The sequence below is a fragment of the Denticeps clupeoides genome, chromosome 10 (genome assembly GCF_900700375.1).
Source record: "Denticeps clupeoides chromosome 10, fDenClu1.1, whole genome shotgun sequence".
Taxonomy (NCBI): Eukaryota; Metazoa; Chordata; class Actinopteri; order Clupeiformes; family Denticipitidae; genus Denticeps; species Denticeps clupeoides.
This window is the reverse complement of record NC_041716.1, coordinates 508,302-528,262: the sequence shown is the minus strand read 5'-3', so window position 1 is coordinate 528,262 and position 19,961 is coordinate 508,302. Positions and strand designations below refer to the sequence as shown.

The following is a 19,961-nucleotide window of genomic DNA, read 5'->3' as shown; positions in this document are numbered from 1 at the left end:
ATGCAGCATGAGATGTAGGGCTGAGAGGTAGTGGCCTGCTGAACCAGAAGACCTCAAAAACCAGGTTCAAACCCCACTTTCTACCAATGATATACCCACCCTGTACCTGGGACACTTAACCCTGAGTGTCTCCAGGGGGACCGTCCCTGTCTCTACTGACTGTAAGGCACTCCCCCTCTGGATGGTCATTGATGACGTACTGTTGGTCCATCACAAGTTGAGGATCTGCACACCGAGAACTTCCTCCTGCAGTCAAATGAGACGTTCTGACCTAAAGATGAACTTTTTTGAAATTGTCACCAGCTTCCATGAAATCTGGAGGTGTTCTGGTCTGCGGAGGGTCCAGCATATTTATTTATACGTACAGTAGCATTAGGAGGCTTTCTAAGCAGAAACCCTGTGCGTTGCACGTATGGTCATGGAGCTGGCTTTGCCGGGGAGAGGTGGGCAGATGGAGGAACAGCCCCCACATGAAGCCCACTGGGGGAAATCCAGGCTGCACTTTACATGCAGCTTCCAGGGGGGGGGCTATCCCGATTCCCGCAACTCCCTGGCAGCGTGGGAATCCCCGGGCTCCGCCCACGCGTGGGCTGCCACCACGGCCCGGGTGTCTTCCCCCGTCCCTGGCGGAAGCGGGACGGGATGTGGGTGGGGATCCTGGTGGGAATTTGACTGCGCGGCGGCGGCACACGCAAATGGTTTGTTTACGATCGGCTGTCAGTCAGAAAAAGGAATTCCAATCCGATTTGCATCGGCGTTCCTGATTGAGGGGCCGGCGGGCGGAAGCAACCGCGTCACAGCACGTCTGAAACCGGGAACCTGGCGCTGCAACACAAAGAGGACGTTATACGTGGGATTCGTTTTGGTTTCTTTTACTGCGCCGGACGAGTTTATGTCACATACATGCGTTTTCTATTTTTTTGCTGAAGGACGGTGAACAGGAACTGTGGCATTTGGTCCCTCTGTCAGAAATCCATGCTGCCTCGGAAGATGAGGCCGTCAGTAAAAGTCCCGGTTGATAATCAGAACCGAATAAATTAAAGTTTAAAACATAAAAACAAAAATCTCCACACTGCAGAACATCGTCGCTCGCACCCCTGCTCCAGCTTTTTGTTGATTTAAGTTCTGTTCTGTGTTCCAAAGCGAACAACCAGACTTTACTTTTTATTCAGCGGTGGCCTAGCGGCCAAGGAAGCAGCCCCGTAATCAGAAGGTTGCCGGTTCGAATCCCGACCCGTCGAGGTGCCACTGAGCAAAGTCACCGTCCCCACACACTGCTCCCTGGGCGCCTGTCATGGCTGCCCACTGCTCACTCAGGGTGATGGTTAAATGCAGAGGACAAATTTCACTGTGTGCACCGTGTGCTGTGCTGCCGTGAATCACATGTGACAATCACTTCACTTTAAAGCAAATCTTTCAATAATCTGGTTCGAACAGAACAGATTTAGACAGGTCTTCAGCCACGAGAGCGAAGTCACTGTGAGACACTGCAGCACAGCACGGTGACACGGTGAAACGTGTCCTCTGTATTTAACCATCACCCTTGGTGAGCAGTGGGCACCATGACAGGCGCCCGGGACCCACAACCTTCCGATTATGGTTCCACTTCCTTAACCACTAGGCCACCGCTGTCCCTCATGTCACAAACTACTGGACTGCTACTGACAACCAGACGTCAGATGCGCCACAGGACACCTTCAGAGGAGACATCAGGAGGTTTTAATGTTGATCTGCATTTTTCCAGCAAACAGATTACAGACAATTTATCGACATTAAAGGCTTCAGATTTTCTACATAAGAGGAATGAAGACAGCTTCACATTTGGAGCCAAAGCAAGTCCTGATCTGGATTTATTCAGAAAACATCGCCCCCTGCTGTTCACCGACTCAAAAGTAAAAATGAAAAATGTGACCGTAATATAACTGAACAAACCTCATTCTGCGAAGTGAAGCTGTACAAAGTCCTCGTTTTACAGGGTAAATTGGGAATTTTGAAAGAAATGTTTCACATTTTATTCAGTGCATGCAGTATTCTTTCAAATACCGGAAATTGAAGTAGGAAGACGTTATATAAACTTAAAATAAAATACATTCATCCACACCATTTAATTTCAGTAAAATGGCGGCAGAGTAAAAACTGGGAACCAACTGATAAAGCGTCCCGGCAGTTTCCAGGGCAGGAACACTGGGGGCCGTCTCACAATTAACTAGACGAGTTGCCAAACTTGTGGCTCTTCATCACGCTTCTTTCACTTTCCCAGCCCTCCTCACCCTCAGTCAGTTCCCCTTCCTCCTCTTCATCTGTGGAGAAGAGCTCGTCCTCCAGGAAGGAGCTGCCAAGTCCATATTCCTGGGCATGAACTGAAACCTCGTTGGGCAGAAGATGTGGGGAGCCCTCCATGAAGTCCGCGAACCTGGGGGGACGAGGCGGTGCACAGCGGTGAAGAAGACGGCCTCACGGTGCATCTTCTACACGGTCACACGATGTTCACAAATACAAGCGTCAAGGTCTCGTACACGGTGTGGACGCTTTGATTTTCTCCAGTGAGCAGAGAAGCGTTCCGTGTTCAGTCCGTGCTCCACCGACGCCAGGAAGCCGCCTGGTTCAGATGTCCGTGGCTTCAGGTGAGCGCGGACAGAACACGGAACGCTTCTCTACTCACCGGAGAAAACCGAAAAAGACCTGAACCCAATCCAGATGGTGAGCTGGACCAACAAGTGCTAAACACCTCTGGGAACTCCTTCAAGACTGTTGGAGAAGCATTTCAGGTGACGACCTCTTGAAGCTCATCGAGAGAATGCCAAGAGTGTGTAAAGCAGTAATCAGAGCAAAGAACTAGGATATAAAACATGTTTTCACTTATTTCACCTTTTTTGTTAAGTACAGAACTCCATGTGTTCATTCATAGTTCTGATGCCTTCAGTGAGAAGGCATTATCTATTAAATGGCTAGATCGTGACCAGCGAATATAAATCAGAGACGAAAACTCTCCTGGTGAGGAGGTCAAGTTCATTCAAGAAGATGAAGCGGGTGATGTGGTGTTAGTAGCCTAGCGGGTAACACACTCGCCCATGAACCAGGAGACCCAGGTTCAAACCCCACTTACTACCATCCTGTCCCCGAGCAGGACACTTAACCCTGAGTCTCTCGAGGGGGGGACTGTCCCTGTAACTACTGATTGTAAGTCGCTCTGAATAAGGGCGTCTGGTAAACGCCGTAAATGTAATTCAACCGCATCTACAAAAATGTACACGGACAAAAACTGCCATAAAAGCCTCATACGTCAACACTTTTCTCCATAAATCAACTTGAGCCCTTAACAAAACGACCATCTGAACCCCAGACGTCCTCCGCTCCTCCATCTTGACTTGAGAGCCGCCTCAACGCCTTGTCTCTAGTGGTCAATGTGTCGTGATATGCAGAAGTTCAACAGAACCTAGAAAAGCCTGGATTTCAGGCCGTGGCCGCGTGTACCAGCAGAGAGAAGCATCTCCAGGAGATAAGAAGTGAAAAGTCTGCGCAACTTCACTGGAAAAATGTGAAGCTTTGGTTAAACGCATGATATTGCCGTGGTTTGCATCTATAAGGAGATTTGGAGACATGTGTTCAGCCCACCTCTGCGGTGACTGCAGCCTGGAGACGGCCTTCCAGGTGTTGAACTCCGGGCTGCCGCAGAACCGGCGGAGCTCGACGAGGGCGCGGTTCGTCTCCTCCTCCGCCTGTTTCTGGTACTCCTCCTCGGTCAGCAGCCGGCGCGGCTCCGGCTTCCAGCGGATTTTCCGCTTCATCTTCCTGAACGAAAGAGGTCACGTGACGGCCCCCGACTCCATATATATACACGGCCGTTTCGGAATGTAGACCTACCGCCACACGGTGAAGCCCATGGCGACGGGGTACTCCAGGTTCTTGGAGCAGAAGGCCGCCGCGATGACGGCGAGGGCCACCTGCTGCACCTGGATGCCGGCGTACATCAGGACGACGGCGAAGAGCTGCAGCGCCCAGGACAGGATGTTGATGCTGCGCTCCTCCACCAGCGGCCCGTGGCGGTAACACACCGCGAAGCTGACGAAGCCCACCACCGCCGCGTAGCCTGCAGCGCGGGACGCAGGTTATTTTAACGCCACCGGGATTCTAGCTCTCCGGAACAGGTCTACCTATCGCCAGGTGCCAGTGCTCCTTCAGGATGAGCTGCAGGTTCCGGAAGACCAGCTGGATGACGTAGAGCGAGAAGGACCAGCCTCCAACTATCACCACGTAGAAGGGGCTTTTCTGGGGGAAAACGGCGGTTTAATAACCTGGCGTGGCCCTCAAAGAAAGCTGGCCTTTCATCCTTACCTTGGGCAGAAATCTGGCCATGAGGAAGATGAGGATGAGGAGGGAGGCTATCAAACCCGTACTCATTCCTGCCGAGTAATAGAAGATCTGACTCCTGCACAAAGAAGGAGGGGCGGAGTCAAGGCGTTTTACATTTACACACCAGATCTTACACTTTTGCAATCATTTTTTTCTGGGTTTATTTTGGTCTTGTTGGTCCTCTAATTCTGTATCTGAAGTCTCTTGGTGCAGAATTACAGCCACTTTGATCCAGTCCCACAATGAGACTTCCCAAGACGCGCTGTCTCACCGTCTGTGGCTTTAAATGCTAATGAGGAGGAGAGCGGCCTAAAAAAAATTAATTTGTGCTCATTTTTACATCCAGTCACTGAGCAACTGCAACGCTTCACGTGTCTGGAAGCCACGATGGTCGGTGGAGATCATGATTTAGGGGAACTTTACACCATTTCTAGCCACCGCAGGACGTATTAATGTTAAATCGTCTCACAAAGTCACATTTTCATGACAGGGGACCTTTAAAAAAAAAAAAAAAAAAAAATACCTGCTTAGTGTGTTGGCCATAAAGAAAAGCGCCACCCCCATGAGGAAGACGAGGAACATGTAGATGTCAAATTCTTGAGGAGGGAGGAGGGAAGCAAAAAAAAAAAATAAAATAAATATGATCACATTTTTTGTAGTTACAATAATCTGGCATGTGGAGATTTAGAAAGTAGAACGCAGCGCCTCACTCCGAGCAGGCTTGACCGTGTACAGCGCAGAGGGCTGTGAAGGGTCCACCCGGAAGCAGGTCTTGGGGCGGAAGAGGTTGACGTTGACGCTGGTCTCGTTGGTCTGCTCGCGTATGAAGTACTGCACGAACGTCCACACGCTGAAGTGCTCCAGGTCCTCCAGCTGCTGCTCGTCCTGGACCACGGTGACCTTCAGCTCCGCGGAGCTCCACACTCTCACCTGCCGCGCAAGAGAACGGAAACCGCGGCGTTTCTCACTTCTGGTGGTGCAGCGCCGGAAGAAAGAAAACGGGAACTTTCAGCTGGCCGGGCATCAGGTTCGGGCAAGAACGTTCTGAGAAATACGTTAACGCGCCGGATACGATATGATGCCCGGCGCCGCTTAACACATCACGGCTTTTTGAGGTAAGAACTCGTTTTTTTAAACTTGTGGAATGGAAAAAAAAAGAAAAAAAAAAGAGCGCGAAATTTCATTTCCAGTCTTGAGGTTTGATTCGAATTATTTTAAATAAATGTGGGTGCGGGTGAACTGTTCACCCGGCAGAAGCATTTTGTTGGAACCGTTTCATGTGGTAGTGGCCTAGTGTGTAATATGCTCGACTATGAACCAGAAGACCCAGGTTCAAACCCCACTTTTTGTCCCTGAGCAAGACACTTAACCCTGAGTGTCTCCAGGGAGGGACTGTCCCTGTAACTACTGATTGTAAGTCACTCTGGATAAGGGCGTCTGGTAAACGCTGTTAATTTAATGTAATGTTGTTTTATTTCTGGCAACGCTGCCGCCAACCCCAGAAATCAGACTGAACCGCCCTGTAACGCAGCATCCTCTCCAGTCCGACACATTCCAAAGGACTTTTTAAAGTGGCTTTTGGGCGGCTGTAGCCTGGCGAAGAAGGTCCCACTGAGGTGCCACTGAGCAAAGCACCGTCCCCACGCACTGCTCCCCGGGCGCCTGTCATGGTCCCCACTGTCACCAAGGGTGATGGTTAAACACAGAGGACACGTTTCACCGCGTCTCCACTCTCACTTCCCTGTAAAACACTGTTATAACAGCAGAACCAGCTTTGAGATTCACCTGAATTCTCGTCCACGCCTCCTTCCAGCCGGGCGCCGCCGAGGTCACGTAGCAGAAGTGCTGAGAGCCTCGAACCTCGGACACGTCGCCGTCCTGCAGGGTGAGGACGCTGCGCGACGCGCCTGCGGCCAGAGACGTTTATTCAACACGAGCTTCTCTCCCACAGGAGACGTTTCTACACGTTTATCTCGGTTTAAACCTCCACACACGTACGCGAACCTCACCGGCCAGGCGTGTAAAAAGCAGGAGGAGGAGGAATATGAGGCGAGAAGCTCCCGCCGCGTCCACTTTCGTGCAGCCCGCCATGATGCGCCGACTTCCTCCGCGGTCTGTTCCCCGCCAATCAGATTCCGCAAAGAGCGCTGCTGCCCCCTACAGGCGAGGCGGCGACACGGCGGCGCACTTTAACCCCATGCCCACCATGACAGGCGCCCGGGGAGCGGTGTGTGGGGACAGGGACCTCCAAAACCTTCAAACCCACAACCTTCCGTACCCGCTGGGCCACTTCAAATGCCAGGGTGCCACTGAGGTCCCATTTTACAGTAGTGACAGGGACAGTCCCCTCCTGGAGACACTCAGGGTTAAGTGTCCTGCTCAGGGACACGATGGTAGTAAGTGGGGTTTGAACCTGGGTCTTCTGGTTCATAGGTGAGTGTGTTACCCGCTAGGCTACTACCACCCTTTGACGAAGGTACCGTCCCCACACGCTGCTCCTCATTTACTGGGACTTAGTGCTGTGAAAACCCTCTTATTCAAAAAATATTACAGACAAATCTAACACTTACACACGCACATGCGTATACATTGCACAAACAATACAAAAATGTATAAATACATTATAATTTTTCTTCGTCTAGCACCTAACAATCTCTGAGCATGCTCTTCACTGACAAGTCTGAGCCTTATCAGGGCTCTTAGTTTGTAAAGTCAATATTCTATAGAAATCGAACGAGAATTGCTGTGTCTTCCTCTTGTAAGTCGCTTTGGATAAAAGCGTCTGCTAAATAAAGTAAAGTAAATTCAGGCCTTGTGTGTTCAAACTGGGTGGCGGTGGCCTTGCGGCTAACACACTCACCTATGAACCAGAAGACCCGGGTTCGAATCCCACTTACTACCATCGTGTCCCTGAGCAAGACACTTAACCCTGAGTGTCTCCGGGGGGCTGTCCCTGTAACAACTGACTAAGTCGCTCTGGATAAGGGCGTCTGGTAAACGCTGTAAATGTGTGTTTAAATGCTCCCTGCGCGTCACACAGGCCATACGAACCAGTACCAATATCATCAATCCTCAGAAAGATTCAAACAGACAATAAAAAAACTAAAGTTTATTAAAAAGCCACATGCACGTTACAACATGTCTGTCTCCCCTTGTTTGTAAAAGATACGTCACTGGTGCCCTGAGATTTAAACTGTGAAGAAGATCATGGAGCTCAACACGGTTGTACATCGCACCTGCCTGAGCACCTCAACAGAAATTCCCTGGACATTTTCATCTATTTCCTGGCAACAGTAAAGGTCGATAACATGTCAGCTATGCTGGGCTTCTGCTGCCTGGTGGGGCTTGGAAGTACAGATGTTTTCGCAGGAAGTTGAAGGATCCTGGCATCTGCTTGTATAAACCTTTGGCAGAATTTTGCGAGACGACGTCGTTCACCTACAAGCGTGAAGAATACGCGTTACCTTCACAGAGAACCCAGTTTAGTGAAGGTAGAACATCACGGACTCCCACCATCATCAGCATGGTCACCAGGTCGTCGTCTGTGCCGCATTTTCCTCCAGGATCCGGTCCCAGAATTTTCCACGTACCAGGAGCCGGCCTGCGTGTCCCTCCAGGAGACGTACCCTCGCGACAAGACAGAATTGTCCACCAACCGGCCGTCACGCAGCTCTGTGACAACGCGCGAAGACGACGTCACACACCTGGAAAAGTGGAGTAGGACACGAGATGTCGCTGGGGGTGGGCAGGGACGTCCGGGCATCGGGCTCGTCGCTCGTACTCAGCGAGTCGCTGCTGGAAGACGTGGGAATGGCGTCCATCTGGTCGTCGCTCCGCCAGGGCGCGGCTCAACCTCGTCCGGGGAACCTCGAAGCCCGTGTCCTTCTCATCTTACACAGACACACGAGGCGGGTCAGCAGGCCAGCACGTCCACCACCATCCGGACGGGCGTCTCAACCGCACCATCCTCTCGCACGCCTGGATGAAGAAGAGCTTGGCTTGCTCTGCAGCGAGGGCAGTTTCTGCCCGTCGGGTAGTTGGTGATGAGCTGAACCGGTACGGGCAACGCGTCCACGTCCATACACGGCTCCCTGGAAGCGATTGTGGCTCACCTGGTGGACAGCAGGGGACCCCCGAGAGGGTCGGATGACGTCAAATAAGAGCTGCATGCAACTTTTTTTTTTTTTTTGCCATTGATTTTTGACAAAATTTACGTTAAACAGCATGAAGCGAACGGCAAACCGAGCGCAGCTGCAAAACGCAGCAGAACCACGTATGGCGCTCAGAGGGCGTTCATTTCTGGGGTTTGGTCGTGTAAGACACTGTAGGTCTTTATAGGAATGGGTGTAATATGGACCCTCCTGGCAGCGGCACAGAGGATTTACTCCGTACGGCGCACCGAGCACTGCAATGATCGAGCAGCGGGCAGAGACAAAATCTCCTACAAGCACGTCAAACCCCACTTGGTTCTTCTAACACTAACACACACACATGCACTCACACTCACAAAAAAATGTTGTCTTGCACTTAGCAATTCCCTGCATGTTCTATTCTAGTTCGGCCTTATCAGGGCTCTTACGTTTGTAACTCAAAATCTATGTAAAAACCGAAACCCCACTTACTACCATCGTGTCCCTGAGTTGGACACTTAACCCTGAGGGTCTCCAGGGGGGACTGTCCCTGTAACTACTGGCTGTAAGTCGCTCTGGATAAGGGCGTCTGGTAAATGCCGTAAATGGACTGACCACGCCCAGATTACACGGGCTTGGTTTGGCGGCTGGGGACACGAGGACCTTTTTAAGGCTGACCTCGGAGTGGAGACCTATTAGGACCTTCTGTCACTGAACCAATTCTTCCTTTGAGACAGACGTTCAACAAGAACGGACAATTTGCTGATTTGACGTCATCAGATACACGAGTTTAAATATATTAGTGAACCTTCACCGCATCGCGCCGAATTCCAGGACTAGAGAAGGAGGAGCTCGTACCTCGGCGCCATGTGACAGGAGGACCACCACGCAGCAGTCGTACCCAGAGTGGTCTTTCTTCGCCAGGGATGACAGCTCCATCTTTATTTGCTTTGGTGGGAGTGAAACCAGCGAATGGCGTCGGTGCAGCTCACCACGAGTCAGGAGAAATCTTCATTGCATAATGCAAAGCCTCTGACCGTACCTTCTGCTTCAAGTTTCGTCTCACCGTAACGGATGAAAAAGTCAGGGACCGGAATCGGCGCTCCAGCTTGTCGCAGTCGATGTCAGAGCCGCTGCGGTGCGCTCAGGCTGACGAACCTCGACGTTGTTGATGATGAGGCAGAGTCCGCAGGGGCTTGGCGTCCATCTTGTACGTCTGAAAGGAGAGTTTCAGCACTGCGACCGGACAGGGACAGAGTTCGCGGTGCACCGGGAACTTGTGTGTCCGATACCTGAAGGCTGTCGCGCCTTGTTCTCCTCGTCCTGCAGTCCGTCTCTCTTTCACCAGGAGCTGTGTGAAGGCGGTTCTACTGTGATCAATATATTCTGCACAATGCAGTGGACAGTTTTATATAGTTTACAAGCAAAGTAAACCGTATTTCAGACTGATGTCCCTACACACTGCTATCTGGACATCTTACATGGCCGCCCACTGCTCAGTAAGGCTGACGGTTAATTTTTTTCTCTTCTATATACTCCGCATTTGTGCACCATGTGCTGTGCTGCAGTGAACTTCACTTCCCGATATCCCAACACCCGATGTGGGAAAAGTGGCCTAAGTGGACATCCCTAAGGATGTAACTTACTTACATGGAGCAGGAAACACATTTGATTCACCAGGGTGAAGAGGCACTTCCTTTGGTTGAGGACCAGGGACCCTATCAGGTCTTCTGATGTCTATGGGATTATCTGCAAAACACATCCATGTGTACATTGGTCCTGGTGGACAGGACATGGAAGAGCAACAGAATGAGGTTTATCCCAGATCAAGGCCTCACAAATAGGTAAATCGACAGGTGGCAGACGGCCTGGATGGTGAGGACTGGTCTGGTTTTCCTTCTGCAGAAGGTCAGCGAGGTCCCTGTAACCACACCCGGACAGACACTCAAGGAATGCTGGGAAAGCCTTGGCGCCACGGGTCTCAAGATCCCGAATCAGCTGTCTGGCCTGGTCCCTTCTGGTTCCTGATTTCTGATACAGTGGAAACATCAATACGGCCTCAGTGAACTACTGTGCAAAACGTAAGGTACCAGTCAGAAGTCTGGACGGCCCTACTCTCTGATGGTTCTGGAGACTAGATGGAGCCATTTTAAGAATCCAAGTCAAGAACATAACTGCTCAAAAAATAAAGGGAACACAAAAAATAAGACCTCTTACATATGAATGAAATATTCTTCTTAAATACTTTACATAGTTGAATGTGTTGACACACAAAAAAATGATCACCCATGGAGGTCTGGATTTGGAGTCACACACACTACAGGCTGATCCAACTTTGATGTAATGTCCTTAAAACATGTCAATATGATGCACAGTAGTGTGTGTGGCCTCACGTTCCCGTATGACCTCCCGACAACGCCTGGACATGCCGTCGTCGTCAAAAACCATTTCATGAGATGCTCATCAACATGAGTGAATGAAAGTGTTCAGTATAAACCTCCAGGACTGTTGGAAACCGTCCCCGTTGTCCAACTTTAGGTGGTGGAGAGAACCCTGTACTCACTGTAATTTCATCCATCATGTCTTGGGAGAAGATTCCTCTTTTCAAGAGTTCACCACTGATTTTCGATGGGTCCAAGACCTTGACAATGTTGATTCTGTTGTACTGAAGAATCTTTTTGTGTCGTGGGTCCATTCTGCACATGATCAAAAAGCAACAAAATGTCAAAAATGTACATCCCACTAGTGAGATGAGAAATGACAGAAATACTATGCTATTCAGTGGGTTGCAAAGGTATTCGGCCCCCTTGAACTTTTCCACATTTTGTCACATTACAGCCACAAACATGAATGTATTTTATTGGAATTCCACGTGAAAGACCAATACAAAGTGGTGTACACTTGAGAAGTGCAACGAAAAGCATACGTGGTTCCCAAAATTTTTTTACAAAATAAATAACTGAAACAGAGGCTGGCCCACGTGACACGTAAAAACTGCGTTAACTACGTACACGTACAATGTAAATGTAAATGTAAATGTACACGTACGTCCGTACACCCTCCGCCGCGGCTTAAATATCGTGTTCGGCAAGGCAACTGGAGCGCTGCATTATGGGGTCTGTAGTCTGTGTGCTATCAGCGCGCCATATCGCCGAGCCAGTGGGTCTCTATGTGGTGGAGCATTCATTCATTCATTTAGTTACCTTGGGCTGGTAGTAGCCTAGCGGGTAACACACTCGCCTATGAACCAAAAGACCCAGGTTCAAATCCCACTTACTACACTTAACCCCGAGTGTCTCCGGGGGGGGGGGGCTGTAAGTCCCTCTGGAAAAGGGCGTCCCGTAAATGCTGTAAATGTAAACGTACAGGTGCACAATACGTACGCAAGCGTATCAGCACACACGTTAACAACGCAAGTACGTACGCAACACATTTCACAAAGCTGTAACCCCTGCTCCTGCCCAACATCTGCAGCAATTTACTGCTCAGTGGTTCGCGGTGTTTGTCTGTGAGAGTGCTATATAAAACGTAAACTATTTCCTGTAAAAATCTAATAAAATTTTTAAACTGAACCGTGTTACAAATCTACTACACCAAAATGTTAAAATCATGTTCGATATTTAATAATTCAGAGAACAAAAAATGTGTTGTTCAAAAAACAAAAACATACGACTATATAGGACTATACAGGTCGCGTTAATGTCACCAATTACCAGTGGGCAGTCCATTTTCTGCTTACCTGATCCGCCGATTAAATGAACTTCCGCTAATTAAGTGACATCGTCTGAATAAAATATTGAATGCCCACGCCGTAAGGAATGACAACAACTCGAGAAATGTTGATTCCGTCTGCGTTCTGGACAGCACTTCCGCGTCCTGTTGCCAGGTGTGCAGCAACAACGCCCAGCCAACATCCAACAGAACAAACATACAATGACGGAAATCAAGATATGAACGTTCAAATGAATTAATATTCTTTATTACTATATTGCTATCTTGAATATTAGAAGATTGTATGTAATGCAGAGCATATACAGAGTGTGACGAATTGAACTGTCTACCTCAAGATCATCGCGACCTGGCAACCCCAGTGGGCTGTTTACTTGGCGTCTGACGTCACCGCGCAGGCGCAAGCTGCAGGCTGGTCCAGAGACGGCTTGGCCGTTGCCGAGTATTGCAGCAGTAGCACAGCAGCAGCAGCAGCAGCAGCAGCAGCATGTTGTAAACACGCGTTTATCTCCGCCACCGACTGCTGCTGCGGAGAAGGGTCCTAATGCGGCGACAGTCGCGGGTCCTCGGCATGCGTGGCAGTTAACTTGTCTCCATGTCCACATCTGCATGCCGCGACATGCTGAGGATGCATTTCATCCTGCTGCCCCTGCTGCTCCTCTGCTCTTCTCGGATGGACGGAGTGGACTCTGGTCCCGAGTTCGATCCGTACGGGGTGCTTGGAGTGAAGGCGAGTGCCAGTCAAGCCGAAATTAAAAAAGCCTACAAACGTTTGGCAAAAGAATGGTAATGAAGCGCTGCAGTTATGGAGAATAAGACATTTTGAAATTCACAGAGCATGTTACACAACTAGTGGGGTATTTTTTGACAGGCATCCTGACAAAAACAAAACCCAGGAGCTGAAGACATGTTCATCAAGATCACCAAGTCTTATGAGGTACGGTTCCGTGGCATTATAATGAAACAGAGCATCATGACAGAGCATCACCGGTCTTCACGTTCTCTCATCCAACCAGATCCTGGCGAGCGAGGAGAAGAGGTCAAACTACGACCGCCACGGGCGAACAGACGACGCCGCGTTTGGCCAGCACGGCTTCCGGCATTTCCACGACAACTTTTACTTTGACGAGACCCTGTTCAACTTCCCCTTCAACAACCAGGGCGGCAGGGACTTCGACAGCAAGTACGCGCTCCACTTCAACCAGTACGTGAGCGACGTGGTGCCAGACAGCTTCAAGCGTCCGTACCTGATCAAGGTCACCTCGGACTGGTGCTTCAGCTGCGTCCACATGGACCCCGTGTGGAGAGAAAGCGTGCAGGAGCTGGAGCGCTAGGTTCGCGCCCGTCTCTTTCCTCCAGGCGGACGCGCTGGCCGGGTGTGTGTGTGTGTGACCGGTGTCTGCTCTCTCCACTCAAGGTGTAGGCATAGGCGTGGTGGACGTGGGCTACGAGCAGCGCCTGGCCAATCATCTGGGGGCTCATCGCATCCCGTCCATCCTGGGCCTGATTAATGCAAAGTGTCCTTCTTCCATTACGCCGTGGCCCTGGAGCACCTGAAGCGCTTCGTGGAGGATCTGCTCCCAACAAGGCTGGTGGAAAGGGCGAGTCCTGCTCTAACCTCTTTACACATGAGACACCGCCTCGGAAAAACACAGCATTGCGTAGTTAATTCTGCATTTCTGCCGTTTTAGGTGACCGATCGGAACGGCGCTCAGTTTCTCAACAGCTGGCACGAGATAAACAAGCCTCGCATCCTCCTCTTTGACCAAGTTCCCGTGGTGCCGCTGCTGTACAAGGTACGCCGCACACACCTTCGCCCTCGGCACGCTCGACCACACTCATCTGGCCTCGTCTCTCCCGTGTAGCTCGTGGCGTTCGCCTACAAGGACTACGTTCAGTTCGGATACGTGGACCAGGGCCTGACGGAGACGGTGAACTTGATGCGACGGTTCAACATCAACACGTACGCACCCACCATGCTGGCCTTCAAGGAGAACACGGACAAGCCTGCTGACATCATTCAGGTTTGTTTTCATAATGAAGGGTATAAAGTAGAAAGAGGAATGGTCCGAGGACTGAGCCCTGAGGGACTTTAGACAGTTGTTATTTACTCCAGGCCAAGGGGATGAAAAAGCAAATCATCGATGAGTTCATCGCCAACAACAAGTTCCTCCTGGCACCACGACTGGTCAACCAGAAGCTCTTTGATGAACTTTGCCCTGTGAAGCAGTTCCACCGGCGCAGAAAGTGAGACATTTCGCTCTTGTGTGTTCTGTGTTGGGTTTCGCGATTGCTGAAGGTTGGAACGTGTGTCCCACAGATACTGCGTGCTCCTGATCACGGGTGAGGACGAGTCCTTCATCACCGGAAACACGGCCTTCTTGTCCCTGGCCTCGGCCAACACCAATGAGGTCTTGCGCTTCGCCTACGTCTACCAGAGACAGCAGCAGCCGCTGTGTGAGACGTTGCTGAAGGACCGGGACAGCACGTCACCGCAGGTGTCCCCTCAGAACCATGGAAAATGTTGTTCTACCTTCTTCCTCCAGGGGCTGATGTGTCTGTGTCAGCAGATCGTGATCCTGGAGCGGCGTAACGGAGCAGGAAAGGTTCTGTACAAGCCGCTACTGAGCGGCTGGAACGGCAGCGAGGAGGACAAGCACCGTCTGCTGGAGGAGCTGGAGCGACTTCAGAAGGACCCGTCCATCCTAAACTACGACGCCATGCTGCCGGAGCTCAACAACGAGTTCGCCTCGGTGAGCGCCGCTCTCCCGGGCTTCTCCGTAAATGGAGCAGCTCTGGCCCACTTTCTACTCCCCGCCGAGTCTGGCTGCTGGCTTGGTTAAACCGACTTCTCATTCCAGATGTTCCTCGTCCAGTGGATTTACACAGCCTACGACTACCTGTCCGAGATCATGGATGATCTCCTGCACAACAACTGGTATGGAATCATCCGGAATTACAGATGTATTTCTTGTTGTGTGTGTAGAATATTTCATATTAACGTCGCCCCCACCCCCCCAGGCGTGAAATGATGCCTCTGCTGTCACTCATGTTCTCTGCTTTATTCATCCTGTTTGGCACGGTGGTCATCCAGGCCTTCAGGTAAGACAGGACCTGCTGTCAGTTTGTACGAAAACGTCGGAACCCACTGAATAATCATCAACAATATGACCACAGTGACTCCAGCGAGGAGAAGCAGTCCAAACCGAAGGCAAAGGAGCCGCCGAAGGCCGAGAGCGGCTCCCCCGGCACCGCGAGCATGTCGAGGTAACGCCGTTTTTAAAGAGCCGCAATAGTTCACACACCCCACAGGGAACTTAACCAACGAAACTTTCACCCCCCGACCAAAGTCGAGCACCAAAGAAGAACTTTGTGGAGGTGACGGAACTGACCGACATCACGTACACCAGCAACCTGGTGAAGCTGAGGCCCCGGTCACATCAACGTGGTGCTGGTCCTCACCGATGCCTCCAAAAAACGTCCTGCTCAGCAAATTCGCCAAGGAGGTCTACTCCTTCACCGGGTGAGACGGGTGCCATTTGCTAAATATCAGTTAATCTAATCAGTTAACCTGATTGCATCTCCTGAGCTCTCAGGGCTTCATTGATTGGTCTTTACTTTGGATGTTCTCTGAATCCACAGGACCCTGACGCTCCATTTCTCCTTCCTGAATGTGGACAAGCACAGCGAGTGGATGGACACCCTGCTGGAGTTCGCTCAGGATGCCATGCAGATTGACCGCGGATGAAGATGCCGGCGGCCACCGAAAAGTTGACTACACAGGGTACGTCTTGGCCCTCAACGGCCACAAAAAGTACCTGTGCCTCTTCAAGCCCGTCTACACGGGTGAAGATGTGGACACGAAGCCCCCCGAGGACGAAGGAGGGGCTACAGGGGGACGGTCCAGGTCTGGCCCGCGAGATGAGCACCAGCCACGAAAGGGACAGACCCGCTCGCGGTCCACAACGCTGCAGATCCACCACAAGCTGGACCGACTGGGCCTGTGGATGGAGAGGCTCATGGAGGGGACCTTGCCACGGTACTACATCCCGGCCTGGCCCGGCCTGGACAAGATTACGGCCAATAAATAAGTAGAGGCCGCGCTAATCGTGTACTAACATCGACAGGCTGAAGATTTGCACCGTCCACGGTCCGAATGTCACGTCTTCTGGACATCCATTTTCGATCCATTGGGTCGAGATGCATTTCTGTAGCACGGCCGGGGACGGTCACATGGGGTGCAGTGCAGCTAACGCAGTTCGAAATGAGCTACGCCATCCCTTTCCCAGCATGCAATTTCTGGTTTGCTGCTATTTCAATATTTAGCTAATTAAGTCGATCACTGTGGTAGAACAGTAGAACCCGAGGAGTCGTAATGTACGTAAAATATTCTGAAAATGTTCGTGTTCTGAATGCATATAGTCCTCTATTTTTCCATGGTAGTTTTGCGATGTTCTGACTTGTGGCAGTTTAGAGTTTAGAGAACTAAATTGTGAAGGGCGTGGTTTTGATGTTCCATTAAAAGTCCTTGTTTGTAAGTGTAGTTAGTCAATGACTGGAGGCCGGTTTTAGTGTTTTAAGTGCTTTCGAAACAAAGTTTGCATATAATGTAGATGAGGAGGACGAACAACGAGTTTCATATGCATCACATGGACCGTAATGAATTACAGTCCAGTAGCACAGGATCTTTAATCGGATATAAATACAGTTAACCTCCTTATTAAGCTACTTACAAAATGTTCTGACCGCAGGGTTTTCAGATAAGCGCAAACAATTATATTTTGTCCGGAACGTTGAACAAGCAAAGTACAACACGGTGATAATAGTAGCTGAACAGAACACGGCGCTAAGCGCAGCACTACGCCCTGAGAATGGGGCTTGCTGTGTGGTTTACGCAAGTAGATAAAAAAAAGAAGAACTCGTCTTTTTGTTGGTGTGTAATTACGGCAGTTGAAATGGGAGGAGCCTGATTATCGCACGCACGCACGCTTCTTCCTCATTCCGTATGATCTCGTGTGTGAACATCATTATATATTCATCATGTTAAATCCGGAGGATGGAATTGACCTTGTGTTACTGTACAGGCCTTGTGCTTAGTGCCAGGATGAAAATAGGGCCCCTGTTTTTATTTAAAGAGTATTTAAATGTAACATTTTATAGAACATTATTTAACACACATGCTTTATGTTGCCAACAATGTGAATTAACGTTCATTGGAATATGTTTAAACTTAATAAAAAAAAAAAAAGGGAATTGACAGTTGTGTCCTCTGTACCCACTGACTCAAAAGAAACAAATGGCCACAGTGAACATTTTTTTACTGACCGGATATCAAATTTCTGAAAATGAGATTTGCACAATCGGGCAGGATCTTCCTTACATGACAGAATAATAATAATAATAATCCATTTATCTCTTCATTTCTGTTGATTGTGATGATCATCAGTCTGATGAAGCGTCCATAAGTTGGAGAAATCGTCACGGATCCGTGAGTCTTCAGTAATACTTTACTTTCGGGAGGACGCACATCATTTCAAATAAAAGGTTGGCCGCGGTCAGCGCGGTGTTTCCTGCGGGGGGGAGATGTGAGGAGCAGATCAGTTTGTGACGGCGGTGTTGCCGACACTCAGGCGAGGTCTCTTCGTACCTGTGGTGTCGTAGGGAGGCGAGACCTCCACCAAATCGCAGCCGACGAGGTCCAGGCCACGGCAGCCACGGACGATCTCCAGGGCCTGTATTCAGGAAGAGCGGATGAGATCCTGCAGGAGTTTCAGACCTGGAGACCTCGGCGGGTAGAATCGGCCACCTGCACCGGCGTGAGACCGGCGATCTCCGGCGTCCCTGTCCCTGGGGCGAAAGCCGGGTCCAGAGCGTCGATGTCGAAGCTGAGGTAGACCGGGCCCCCGGCAACCTGCTTCCTCACCTCGGCCATGAGGGCCACCAAGGACCTGTGCCAACACTCCTCCGCCCGCACGACACGAAAGCCCTACAGAAGAACAGTGGAGTTTCATTCTCCCGGAACCGGGCCGGTGTGGCGGGGACAGAGAACAAGGGACGAGGTGGCACCTGCGCCCGGCTCCACTCGTACGCGTCGGGGGAGTAGCCGGTCCCACGCAGCCCGATCTGGGCCACCCTCTTGCAGTCCAGAAGCCCCTCCTCCACGCAGCGCCGGAACGGGGTCCCGTGACCGATCTTCTCGCCCAGGATCACGTCGCCGGTATCGGCGTGGGCGTCCACGTGGATCAGGCCCACGGGCCCGTGCCTGTCCAACGGGACGAACTCGGTTTAACACTACAGAGACAGATCACCCAGATATCTGTATTATAGATCGCGTACACGTACTTCTCTGCCACTGCCTGAAGAATGGGGTAAGATATGGTGTGATCTCCTCCTATCGAAAGAAAAAGGAGAAGAAACGTTGCACTGAATTTAGCACAAGGATTAATAATTGCTGGGAGGTCAAAGGTCACTGCGGGGCACGTTTTGTTACCGGCCCTGGAAACATTGACCTCCGTGCTTCATTTGTATTGTAAAGTCCACCAGACTCACAGGCCCGTGAGAGTGTGGCGGGACGGAGTCCACGTTACCCATGGTCAGGGGGACGCAGCCGGTGGCCACCACGCTGCGGAAGGCCTGGCGGATCCTCTTGCACGTGTCCTTCAGGTCGTACAGGTTGACGTTCACGTCCCCAATGTCAGCCACCATCAGGGACTCGTAGGGCGCGGCTCTGGTGCCACTGAAGGGCCGAAGCATGGCGGACTCGGCCCGGATCTGGCGGGGACCGAACCTGCAGGAGGGACAGGGACCATTTGGTCATCAGTTACCAGTGCGTGTATCTGTTAAATGTGGGAGTCTCGGAGACACCTCGCCCCAGGACGGTTGGAGGTCCCCGTGTCGATGGGCACCCCGATGAACGCCGCGTCCAGCCCCTCGGCCCTGTCCCGGTGGGGCAGCTTGGCCATCGTGGCGATTCCCGAGACCCTGGCAACGAACTCGGCGCTCGGAGGGACGTTGAACGGAGTCCCGGACATGCGCCTCGTCCCCTCAAAGCCGGACCGGGACCGGGACCGGTGCGCGGAGCGCGTTTCTACCGGCGCTTCTCACCGCTGCCAGCATGTCGCGGGTGTCCGTGGAGCAGCGCTCTCGGCCGGACTCCGGGCTAATAAAGTCCGGAAAGTGTCCCGGCTGGTTAATGTTCTCCAGACGGGGCCGTGTTGCCAGGTCCGTCAAATAATTACTGCAATAATTACGTTTCTTCCCACCGTTTTCTCTCTCCAAGAGTTTTTGTGGAGTTTTTCCTTGTGTGCAGAAGGGTCAAGTGTAGGTCAACTGTAGGTCCGGTCAAAGCCTATTGAGACGTACTGTACGTGATTTTGGGCTAAATAAGTAATACATGTTGATGTTGTTAAATGCAGAGGACACATTTCACTGTGTGCACTGTGTGCTGTGTATCACAATGACAATCACTTCACTTTAAAATGAAGATATTTCATGACACGGATCTGGCAACGAGTTGGTAGTAGCCTAGCGGGTAACACACTCGCCCATGAACCAGAAGACCCGGGTTCAAACCTCACTTACTACCATCGTGCCCTGAGCAGGACACTTAACCCTGAGTGTCTCCAGGGGGGGACTGTCCCTGTAACTACTGATTGTAAGTCCCTCTGGATAAGGAAGTCTGGTAAATGCTGTAAATGTAAAAAGAAAAATAAAACACCGAAATGTTCAAGGCTTCACTCGAGTTGCCAG

General features: G+C 50.9%; 2 protein-coding genes, 1 long non-coding RNA gene and 2 pseudogenes across 6 annotated transcripts; 1 reads left to right on the top strand and 4 right to left on the bottom strand.

Annotated features, from left to right (window-relative positions):
• Nucleotides 1–632: 632 nt before the first annotated feature.
• Nucleotides 633–6,478, bottom strand: LOC114798417 (nuclear envelope integral membrane protein 1-like). Of its 4 annotated transcripts, none has more exons than XM_028994120.1 (10): nucleotides 6,363–6,478; nucleotides 6,139–6,260; nucleotides 5,064–5,283; nucleotides 4,877–4,949; nucleotides 4,336–4,429; nucleotides 4,155–4,269; nucleotides 3,865–4,090; nucleotides 3,616–3,792; nucleotides 2,271–2,413; nucleotides 633–825 (listed from the first exon to the last, which is right to left on the bottom strand). In XM_028994120.1, exons 1-10 carry the CDS (start codon nucleotides 6,442–6,444, stop codon nucleotides 722–724), a joined length of 1,356 nt encoding a protein of 451 aa, XP_028849953.1. In that variant the 5' UTR covers nucleotides 6,445–6,478; the 3' UTR covers nucleotides 633–721. The 4 variants fall into 4 exon arrangements, with proteins under 4 accessions (XP_028849953.1, XP_028849956.1, XP_028849954.1 ...); XM_028994123.1 differs by having other exon boundaries at nucleotides 710–825; nucleotides 4,155–4,264; XM_028994121.1 differs by lacking the exon at nucleotides 633–825 and having other exon boundaries at nucleotides 2,142–2,413.
• A 964-nt stretch (nucleotides 6,479–7,442) lies between these two features.
• On the bottom strand, nucleotides 7,443–10,315 carry LOC114798254 (caspase-9-like; annotated as a pseudogene).
• Nucleotides 10,316–10,407: 92 nt separating this feature from the next.
• Nucleotides 10,408–12,666, bottom strand: LOC114798257 (uncharacterized). The gene is made up of 4 exons (XR_003751040.1): nucleotides 12,545–12,666; nucleotides 12,223–12,359; nucleotides 11,047–11,179; nucleotides 10,408–10,514 (listed from the first exon to the last, which is right to left on the bottom strand). It is a non-coding gene; the product is annotated as an uncharacterized LOC114798257 (long non-coding RNA).
• On the top strand, nucleotides 12,640–17,442 carry LOC114798256 (dnaJ homolog subfamily C member 16-like; annotated as a pseudogene).
• LOC114798255 (agmatinase, mitochondrial-like) lies at nucleotides 17,324–19,244 on the bottom strand. Its single transcript, XM_028993799.1, has 7 exons — nucleotides 19,077–19,244; nucleotides 18,800–18,999; nucleotides 18,555–18,603; nucleotides 18,279–18,474; nucleotides 18,019–18,198; nucleotides 17,860–17,944; nucleotides 17,324–17,782 (listed from the first exon to the last, which is right to left on the bottom strand). The coding sequence occupies exons 1-7, from the start codon at nucleotides 19,241–19,243 to the stop codon at nucleotides 17,709–17,711; spliced, it is 951 nt and encodes a 316-aa protein (XP_028849632.1). The 5' UTR covers nucleotide 19,244; the 3' UTR covers nucleotides 17,324–17,708.
• Nucleotides 19,245–19,961: the final 717 nt, after the last annotated feature.

What these genes read in the sequence shown, in the direction of transcription:
- LOC114798417 (XM_028994120.1), bottom strand. Translation starts at nt 6,444, where the DNA reads ATGGCGGGCTGCACGAAAGTGGACGCGGCGGGAGCTTCTCGCCTCATA. An exon ending in ATGGCCAACACACTAAGCAG is followed by an intron (nt 4,430 to 4,876) that starts GTATTTTTTTTT and finishes TTCTTTGTGCAG; the next exon opens with GAGTCAGATCTTCTATTACT. An exon ending in GGAAGGGGAACTGACTGAGG is followed by an intron (nt 826 to 2,270) that starts GTGAGGAGGGCT and finishes TTTGTGTTGCAG; the next exon opens with CGCCAGGTTCCCGGTTTCAG.
- LOC114798255 (XM_028993799.1), bottom strand. Translation starts at nt 19,243, where the DNA reads ATGTCCGGGACTCCGTTCAACGTCCCTCCGAGCGCCGAGTTCGTTGCC. An exon ending in CTGCGTCCCCCTGACCATGG is followed by an intron (nt 18,604 to 18,799) that starts GTAACGTGGACT and finishes TTCTTTCGATAG; the next exon opens with GAGGAGATCACACCATATCT. An exon ending in ACGAGTGGAGCCGGGCGCAG is followed by an intron (nt 18,199 to 18,278) that starts GTGCCACCTCGT and finishes GTTCTTCTGTAG; the next exon opens with GGCTTTCGTGTCGTGCGGGC.